The sequence below is a fragment of the Bradysia coprophila genome, assembly GCF_014529535.1.
Source record: "Bradysia coprophila strain Holo2 chromosome IV unlocalized genomic scaffold, BU_Bcop_v1 contig_84, whole genome shotgun sequence".
NCBI classification, from domain to species: Eukaryota; Metazoa; Arthropoda; class Insecta; order Diptera; family Sciaridae; genus Bradysia; species Bradysia coprophila.
The window spans coordinates 2,803,682-2,813,611 of NW_023503376.1; the positions used below are offsets into that span (position 1 = coordinate 2,803,682).

Consider the following 9,930-nt stretch of genomic DNA (forward strand, 5'->3'; position numbering starts at 1 on the left):
AATGGCGCAAAATGTTTGAATTTTGAAAAATGAAGCCTCTGGTCTCCACGAAGACACGAAACTGTCGAGACATAGTAAGGTATTTGCTCAAAAAATTACATTAGAATTAGGAAAGGTGGTAGGTCCGATTACGTAGAATGACTAGTATGGAAGGTAAAGTAAGAGTAAGGGACAATCGCAAATAGAACTTCCAACAAAAATAAAATCGACTTTTAAGTCAAAATTTTTTTTTTTCATGTAATCAATCGTTAACTTGTTACGATCGTCTGTTATCGACATCAATGTCAAGACTAAAGGTGAGTACCGACTGATGTATACACTAATGTATATGATGAAAATACGAGTTGGACTTTCTATGGGAGTGAGTGTAGTCAAGTCATGCAACTAAAAATAGTTTATCGGAGAGTTCGATATTTAACGAAATTTTAATTAAAAATAACAAAAGTCTAATAACCGATGGCAGACAATTGCAATTACTTTACACGTGATAAGACATGTATTTACTAGTAGATAGAATCTGAATGATAATAATGACCAGAAGTGAACAAGAAGCGATAATTAGGAATTTACAAAACTTTTGGCGTACAATCGGACATATAAAACCCGTATTTTGACGAATTTCCAATTAGTTTCACAAAAAGGTTTTGCCAAGTCTAGTGAAATGGCTCGGTTAGTTATAGGCTTGATACTACTTGTTGTGGGAATAATTGCAAAAGAAGTGCCTGTCTTCGAAACCGTGAAGGATCAACTAGACGACATTCAAGATGACATTCCGAAGGATATCCCAGAAATAGACGATGTTGAAATCATCCCATCTAATGGTAATAACTGCAAGTAAAGTAGGAACTAGTTAGTCATAGTTTTCATACTATGAATAGGATGTACCATTGCTGTAAATGGTGGCTTGCCTGAGCCTCAACCTCTTCTCCTTCGTCCAAACACTTTGAATTTCTTTAATCCGGATCGGAATGGAATCATAACATTGGCTGAAAATCAACAGATCGAACTGTTTTGCTCTGGTAGTTTTGTCGCCCCGTTCACAAACACCAGAACATTATTTGCTACTTGCCAGGGCGGTAGCTTTGTGGTAAGTGGAGCTGCAAGAGTCTTCAATACTCTCGCTTGCACTGGTCAAGTCGCACATTTGGCAAGGAGAACGGGACAACGATGTTTCGATGGGTCAACTCATTCTGAAGTAGGTTTTGACTTAGGTGGTGGCCGGTTTTTAGTTACCCACAATGTATGTCATGATGAAGTGGCTGAAGCTACCCGATATGTCTACTATGAAATGACACCATCGAATATGGGTTGGCAAAGAAGCTTTCCACGACCTTCGTTTGTGACGGGCGATTATTTTAACAGGTTAAGTCATCTGATGAAGTTCTAGACTATTGTCAGAACGAATCAAAAAATATTGAAAAAAAATATTTTTTTCGGCAGGAGAAACGTTGACAATCTTTACACTCAAGTCACACAGCGACGGACGTTATCTGGCATTTTAGGTGAAGAGGTTGTAGATCGATTGTACTCCCTGCATGCCAATGCATTTTTGGCTAGAGGTCATTTAATGGCTAACACGGACAACATTTACGGATCTCAAATGAGGGCCTCATTTTATTTCATCAATGCCCAACCTCAATTCCAGGTGTTTAATGGTAAAAACATGTCCCAATAGTTTTTAGCATATTTTTTACCAAGATAAACGTGTCTCCATGCAGCTGGAAACTGGGAGAGTGTTGAATCAGGAATGAAGCAATTCATTGCCAATCAAAATTTAAATGTTGAAGTTTACACCGGAGTACACGGCATTCTGTCGCTGCGAGATCAGCATAACGTTTTTCGGCCATTATTTTTGGACTTTGATGCTAACGGGCGCGGTTTGATACCGGTACCGGAATTCTATTACAGAGTTGTATTGCATCGACCCACCAATCGTGGCATTGTCTTTATCGGAATCAATAATCCTCATGCAACTGAACAAGATATCCAAACACGACACATCCATTGCACTGATGTGAGTCACTTTGTGAACTGGGTTCCATGGAGCAGTCCTGGACGTACAAGCATACTGCGAGGATACTCTTACGCATGTAGTGTGGCTGATTTTAGACGTGTCGTTACCAATTTACCGCCTCATGTAACGGCTGGCTCGTTACTGTTTTAAATAAATACTTGCTCAATGCCAACATCGTTGCTGAACATAAGTAAAGCTCGTATTTCACTTATTCATTAAAAAAATGAAAGTTTTACGTGGGATTTCCAGTTACTACCTTTGACATTTGACCGTCTGTCTCGAATTCTAAGGAACAATCTAGTGAGGGGGATATGTTTATTATTCACTTATAGGGCCACATTCCATATTGTATAAATTGATCGTATCAAACAGCATAATTAGCAGCAAAAGAGAAATGTCAAAACGGGGTAACTGCGTCAAGAACTCCGCTGTCGCTCCGTTCATGATGAACTCTTTTCCAACAATTGTGATTTGTTTACCCAGTGGAGAAAAAAGGAAATTCCGACAAGAGCGAAAGTTATTGGCCAGAGGGAAGCGATCAATTTGTTTTCATCATTTTTCAAAATCCCAACAAAAATCTCTTCGAGAAAAGTGTGACGCAGTCTTTGAAGTACAATTTCTAAAATGAATGATATCGCTAGAGTTGACGCTTTCAGCTTCGTTACGCAAAAATTAAATTTTACACCCAATCTTAGTTCAAACAAGCTGGCTTAGTTTTTCTCATCATCTGCCAAATAATTTTTACCAAAAAAAATTTGACTGGAAACAACCAAAATTTTACCAAAAAAATCTGCGTCGCAAAGTGGCAAATGTTCAGGAACAGACCAGCAAGAAACTTTATCTGCCACAAACTAAAATTGAGTGTAAAATTTAATTTTTGCGTAACGAAGCTGAAAGCGTCAACTCTAGCGATATCATTCATTTTAGAAATTGTACTTCAAAGACTGCGTCACACTTTTCTCGAAGAGATTTTTGTTGTGATATCAGTCGTTTTAGAAGTTTTAGAACACTGCTTTTTATAACAGTTTATAACAGAAATTCGGAAATTTGACGAAAATCGAAAATTTGACGAAATTCGAAAATTTGACGAAATTCGAAAATTTGACGAAAATCGAAAATTTGACGAAAATCGAAAATTTGACGAAAATCAAAAATTTGACGAAAATCGAAAATTTGACGAAATTCGAAAATTTGACGAAAATCGAAATTTGACGAAAATCGAAAATTTGACGAATAAAGTAGTTCTCTATCTGCCACCATTCAAGAAATATCTCTAAAACCCCAATTGACCCACCCATTCCCAACTTTCGACATTTTTCACAAATGCCCTTCTTTTCTACTCGTAAAACTCTGAGACTTTGCCGAAGAAAGTAACTCTCTATCTGCCACCATTCAAGAAATACCTCTAAAATACCTCATCCTACGCTCGAGTAGCTCAAAATTTGGTCACTCTAATCACTCTAGCTCAAACGAATCTGCCCCGATTTTTTTAATTATTTTTTTGTTCGAATCGTGTTACGAATACCTTTCATTTGATGGGTCGCACACCTCTGAAGGTTTCAATACAGCTAAGCTACAGCCGAAAAAGCGTTCCCGACCCTCGAAAACCACACTCAGAATACACTTCGAGGCCAATAAAACAAAATTCTGGTTTTTCCTGGGGTAATGGCGTATCACATTTTCATTTTTATGCCCACCCTGAGGTTCCTGCAAAATTTCATGGAGATTGGCTGACTAGTTTCCGAGATCGACCGTCGATAGATAGATAGATAGATAGAAACATACAGAGTAAGTTGAAAGATTTTGATTGTTTGGGTAAAGTCAATTTGGTGTATTTTCTATGAAAAGTGCCAATTTCAAAACGATGTATCTCCGGCAATTTTAAAGTTACATAGTCGAGTGATAGCTCGTTTTGCTCGTATTTGAAGCGCGAATAAGATAGAATAGGATTTGTGGTGATACAGGCCAAAGGAAAGAAACTTAAATTCTCGCCTATATATAGTTGCCACGTCTCAAAAAAATTTCTTCGTTCTTTTTTTGGAAGTTAGACTGCGTCAAGTCCTCCGCTATCGCTCCGGACATGATCCAAACAAAGTGACAGTTGCAAAGAGAAAAACTCTTGTTCGTTCCATGGGAAAGACAAGACTTGAGAAAATACAAATTTTCTCACTTGAACTGTCATCAGAGCGTCAACAAAACGCCATCTTCTCACCGGATTTGAATGGAGAAAATAGAGTTGCCCACACGTATGAAAATTAGTTTTCTTTCAATAATCAGATCGCATTTAAAATGCTTTCCTTCATTTTTCTCATTCCAATCATGTTCTTACAAATCCCTCATCAAAGTTCTCACGACTGTGATCCAGGCTTAGGGTAATTTTATTTATTAGAGGCGCACAGTGAAATCCATTGTAACAACTAAATAATTCGATAAAATGCAGTTCATAATTTCAAGTATTAAATATTCATCAAACAATGAACGAGACCGCACATAATAATAATGCCCTATATCGATGCATGATCCAAAATATGTAGAAAAAAAAGAACCAAATTCTAAATCAATAATTGACTTATGTATTAAATTATAGTTTAATTTCCCATTATACCCATTCATGATAATACGAAAAAAAAAAATCAAATTTCCAAATTATGACCAAGAGAGAAAGAGGTGTTTTCTCGTGAAATAGGAAATTGTGCATCGCCACCGAAAATAATATCTATATTGAAGACACTGGGTAGCAATGTATACGTGTGATTATATCATTTCAGACGTTTAACGTTTTTTTTCTGCTTCGTTCGTTTCTTATTCTACAAAAAAAAAAAGTCAAACTTGAATATGAAATGGCTTTAAAATGAAATATCGACCGAGTTTCCATTGTTCAATGGTTTTTGAATTTTGATTTGGTATTTAAATTGGACAATGGGAAAAAACACATAATTTGGTTACCGATTTAATTCTCATTTTTTGAGTGAATGAAACCGAAGCGATCGATGCGCGCACAGATTTTTTATTGAGAAATTCGAATAATTTTTTTTCCTCTCTACGTAAAGAAAAACTTCGAATTTCTCTTATCGTAGCTGAACAAATTAATTAAATTAGATCACCTTTTATATTGAAATTTATGTTTATGAATTTAACGCGCTACACAAAGGCAGCTGTGTGTGAAAATTACTCATTAGTTGTTTGAAGGCAGAATATGTCTGACTGGATGAGTTAATATAAAATTAACCATATGAACATTGAACATACATCACATAATTAACTCGTCTATGACTTTGATTCATAATGCCGAATACCGAAATCAGTCAAATCAATTTTTATATCATTATTTCACATGACGGAATTTGTAGTATAATCGTTCCAAATGGGGTAAATATATGTATGTTCCATGAATGGTATGGAGCGTAACACTTTACGTCTATTATATGCATATATATGACAGATAAACGTATATATATATCTGTTCGTGCACACAAGAAAATATAAAATCATGAACGTTAGTTATCAGGACATTACATAGTAAATGTTAGTCGTGGAAACATGGCTGGTGGATATTCTCGGTCGCTCATGTCTTCTGGGTGTAATGAGACGGAATCGTCTGATAGTGGAATAGATGATGGTTATGTCATCATTTCATCATCATTTTTCAACTGCCATGAATTATGTAAGTTACGTTTACTTAGTTCAACACTCACTCACTCCGTGTGGTGTGCAGACTTCTGGCATGTGATTAATATGAAGAAATGTTATTCGGTAGATGGTTATCGTTGGAGATGAGTTATATTGCTGAACGAACGTCGACCGTGGTCGTTAGCAATTTGTTACATGTTCAGTCAGAGTATGCATCACATTGCACGATGAGCTTGAAAAAAGTTTTAGTCAGATCAATTTGCACATTGGGTTATCTTTCAGACAGTCCCACTCCCGCTATAGTTTCTTTTTTCAACTTTGTTGATTTTTCTTCATCTTTTTTGCTACATTTGCGACTCTCAAGCTTCTCTGGAAGTCGATACTTTTTCTAAGCTTTATTTTTATCCTTTAGTTTGAGTCCTAAACTTTCGACAGGGCATGGAAATAGTATGGTATCCTGAATACCGGGAAGAATTTGATGGAAAAACGTTTACTGGGAAATGGAAAATATTATTTCAATGCCCGACCGTCATTTGCTGTATTTTTGATCGAAATAGTCCGTCTGTAGAAACCAGCGCCTATTTTTGGATTTTTTTTTCAAAATTTCCAAAAAATTGCCAAAAATTTCCAAAAATTGCGAACGTCCAAAAACCGAATTTTTCCATCATTTCGAACTGTTTTGGCAACTCCGGAGCTCAACATTATGTTTTAGACGGCTCTCAATGATTTATGTTTGATTATTGACGCTCTCATCTTTCAAATTAATCATGCTCGACTTCATTTGATAGTGTCAAGAAATAATCGAGAGTCAGTTAAAACGCAAGGCGGATTCAGCAGTTGCCAAAACCGTTCGAAATGGTGGATTGGTTTTCGGACGTTCGCAGTTTTTAGAATTTTTGGAAATTTTTTGGAAAAAATTCCAAAAAAATTTACAAAAATAGGCCCTGGTAGAAACGAGTGAAATGGTTATCAAATTCGAAATTTGACTCTGACTGATGCGGTCATCTATTGCAAAGAGATATTCAAAAGTTGAAGTAATAGATTGAAATCAACATATTTAAACCATATTTAGACCAAATGAAGTAGTAGATTCGATAGCTAATATGATTGCCGGTTGACAAATATTGAGTCTTAAGGGTCTTAAGCCTTCGTGCACGTGTCATCAATGTTATCAAACTCGAAATTTTTGAAATTTGGTTGAATATTCAATTCGCGACGGGTCTGTGGTAGAGCTGTGGTCTTGCAGACAGTGGTCGCACGTCCTACTACTCATTTAGATTGATTTCGCTCTGCACGCTCGGAGAGTAACAAACTTGTTTTACGAACCAGAAAATAATTGCGTAACTTCGTTGTGTCAAAGGTGTGTGGGTTCAAATTCGCAGACCAAAATATCCACATCCACTGAAATCAATGCCAATTAAATCAGGGTCTTGCTGCTGGGTGCTTTGTTCAGAAAAATTCTGGTGCTCACATTTCCTTATTTATTTATTTGTTTGTTCGTCACAGGTTTTACGCAATTTTCTGCAACAAATCCAGTAGCAGAAATTTATATTGTCTGCCGAGCCGGAGTACCGGTAAGCAATCTTTAGAATTTAATTTAGAAAATTTATTTATTTCCGAGAATATGCAAGAAAAGAACCTAACACCCTCTCTGTTGTTGCATAGGTTTGTCAATAAACTGTTTGTTGCTCTTGTTGCTCGTTTAGGACTGCGTTTCGATATTTATTCTTTTGATCTGACTACAAACGGAGAACAAAACTAGACCTAACGCAAGCACACACACTGTATATATACCGATAGTAACAATAAATAAAATCTCCGAACAATGAATGAAAACATAAATATTTTCAACATAAAATGCATTCAATAATTCATTTTCACATGAAAAATCCCATTCAACGGTCATTCCAATAAAGAAAAGTCTGCACATAACTTCGCCGTCATCAAATCTATAGAGAGGACGGATAAAAAAGTGGTAGTAGTTATGAATTACACGAGGGCATCTTATGATAGATATTGTATACCTTTGTCATTACATTTTTAAAAGGATATAATATTTTATTATTATCGAATCGACCCAAAATGCAGTGCCGTCGAGAAGTGCATTTTCATTAAAAGGTCCTTTGGAAAATTTATTGGGACATTCCATTTATATAGACTCGTCGCCGCGTTATGGGTTATAAACTCATAGAGTGAGAGAAAAAGGTTCATATAAATCATTAAGTATTTATGACACCGAAAATGTCTCAAGGTTTTAACAATTTTTTTTTACTCGTGTCCTCACTGCGTTTATATCTATATATACACAACAGCGGTTTTATACACATTATATGATCTATATGTGTTATAAATAATGAATAAAAATATAAATTACAATCGTAAAACAGATGTTGACAATTTTAATGGAAGGGACAGTTTTCTAAGATGGTTTAAATGGGCTGGATATGGGGAGTTAAGATAGTTTTTATTACCTAAAATCCAATTTTTTTTTTCAACAATTTTATTGCAATTTAATACTTTGAGATTCACCTCTTTTTCGAACCATAAAAATTTTTAATGTGCACACACTGCATATAAATACACGACTGTGTGAGAAAATAATATGCGCTTGCTGATCACTGTTCTAATCCGTTTTTGATTTATATAATATTCGAGATTTATAACGCGTTGTTACCAGTTGTTTCAATGCTTGAATAATAGCTTTATTTTGGCCGTTGAAAATTGAACAAAAGGATTTACATACCAAATTTGTTGTAAAGGTTTTTTTTGGTGTAAAAATGTTTTTTTCTTACCATTTCTGTCAATAAATCTTTAAGGTAGGACCCTAGCAATATTTTAGAATAATGAATTTGACTAAAAAACCGTTTAACCAACAGAGATCTAGAGGTCTAGTTTCTTTAAACGTTGTGCCATTCTATAAACGGTCTTCATAGTTTGCCAGTTAAAATCAATGCAATGAAAATCTATTGCCTATCGCGACATGATTCTTTTCAAACTTATTTTATTTTTCAATGTCTGGGTCTATGTTTGATCCAGTACTGAGCCGGGAATATGATACAACCGAGAATTTTTTTTTTCAAAGTTCGAACTTTTCGTGAACAGCGAGTTTTCCTGGGTCATCTTATTTACTTTTCTCGTAGGCACACAAAGACGAGGCTACTAAAATTGACAGTAGACTGCAGGGCCTACTTTTTAGAAACTTTTAGAGAAAATCGAGAAATTCAAGAAACTTTGAGAAATTCAAGAAACTTCGAGAAATTCAAGAAATTTCGAGAAATATTTCTTGAATTTCTCAAAGCTTCTTGAATTTCTCGAATTCAAGAAATTTCAAGAAATTCCAGAAAATTCAAGAAATTCGAGAAACTTCGAGAAATTCAAGAAATTTCAAGAAACTAATTTCTCAAGTTTCTTGAAGTTTCTCGAATTTCTCGAATTCGAGAAAATTCGAGAAATTTCGAGAAAATCAAGAAATTAGTTTCCAAAAAGTAGGCCCTGGTAGACTGTGCCTATAATTTGATGTAATTTAAAGTTGAAAACAATTTGTTCTACAGGGAGTTGTTGTTCAATGAAAATCTAGATTTCAATTTCTGTATTTCATTCTTGTTGCGAGCATGTAACCTAACAAACATTCAGAAATAAAAATCTAGATCGTCATTTGTTCAAAGAAATTCTTGTAGAATCAATTACAAAACCAAATCAGAAAACTTGTCTTCAAATTTCGCTTTTATTTCCCTGTACTGTCCAGGGCCGAACTGGCTACCAAAAGGCGCATCGGGCGAATTGGCTGAAAAAGGCTCAGAGGCGTCTAAATAAATTTTATTAATCTGAGGAGCGCCAAAAAGCAAAAGGCGCATCGGGCAAAATTAATACTTCGGATGATGATTTACTATAAATTTCATCAATTCAGGTGATTAGTGATCCTCGACTTTGCTTTCATCTTTTACACCATATCATCTTTATAATAAAAACTAATTATTCTTCCGAATCTGGTACTTCTTTTAATCAAAGTTTCTGCGACAGACTGAAACAATAGTATATTACTTCCGAGGTTCTAAGTTGTGTATTTGATAAGTGGGGTGTTACAGCCCGACCCGAAGGGGAGGGTTGTATTCCCCACTTGTCAAATAACAACTTGGAACCTCGTAAGTACAATGCTTTACGTGATTAGGCAATGTAAATGAAAATGAAACATGTCATAACACGTAAAATCTTTTACTTCATTAACTTTAACATAAATTTTACTTTGTAAGACTGTCATTGGACAGATGCGAATTCATTGCAACTGT

General features: G+C 35.3%; 1 protein-coding gene across 1 annotated transcript; it reads left to right on the plus strand.

Moving 5' to 3' along the window:
- The first annotated feature begins 633 nt into the window (after window positions 1-633).
- Window positions 634-2,218, plus strand: LOC119072810. The gene is made up of 4 exons (XM_037178104.1): window positions 634-821; window positions 879-1,357; window positions 1,436-1,655; window positions 1,719-2,218. The coding sequence occupies exons 1-4, from the start codon at window positions 662-664 to the stop codon at window positions 2,162-2,164; spliced, it is 1,305 nt and encodes a 434-aa protein (XP_037033999.1). The 5' UTR covers window positions 634-661; the 3' UTR covers window positions 2,165-2,218.
- The last annotated feature ends 7,712 nt before the right edge of the window (window positions 2,219-9,930 follow it).

Excerpts from the sequence above, each read along its gene's own strand:
- LOC119072810 (XM_037178104.1), top strand. The coding sequence starts at position 662 with ATGGCTCGGTTAGTTATAGGCTTGATACTACTTGTTGTGGGAATAATT. Across the intron at positions 822-878 it reads TGAAATCATCCCATCTAATG|GATGTACCATTGCTGTAAAT; the intron begins GTAATAACTGCA and ends TACTATGAATAG. Across the intron at positions 1,358-1,435 it reads TTGTGACGGGCGATTATTTT|GGCAGGAGAAACGTTGACAA; the intron begins AACAGGTTAAGT and ends AATATTTTTTTC.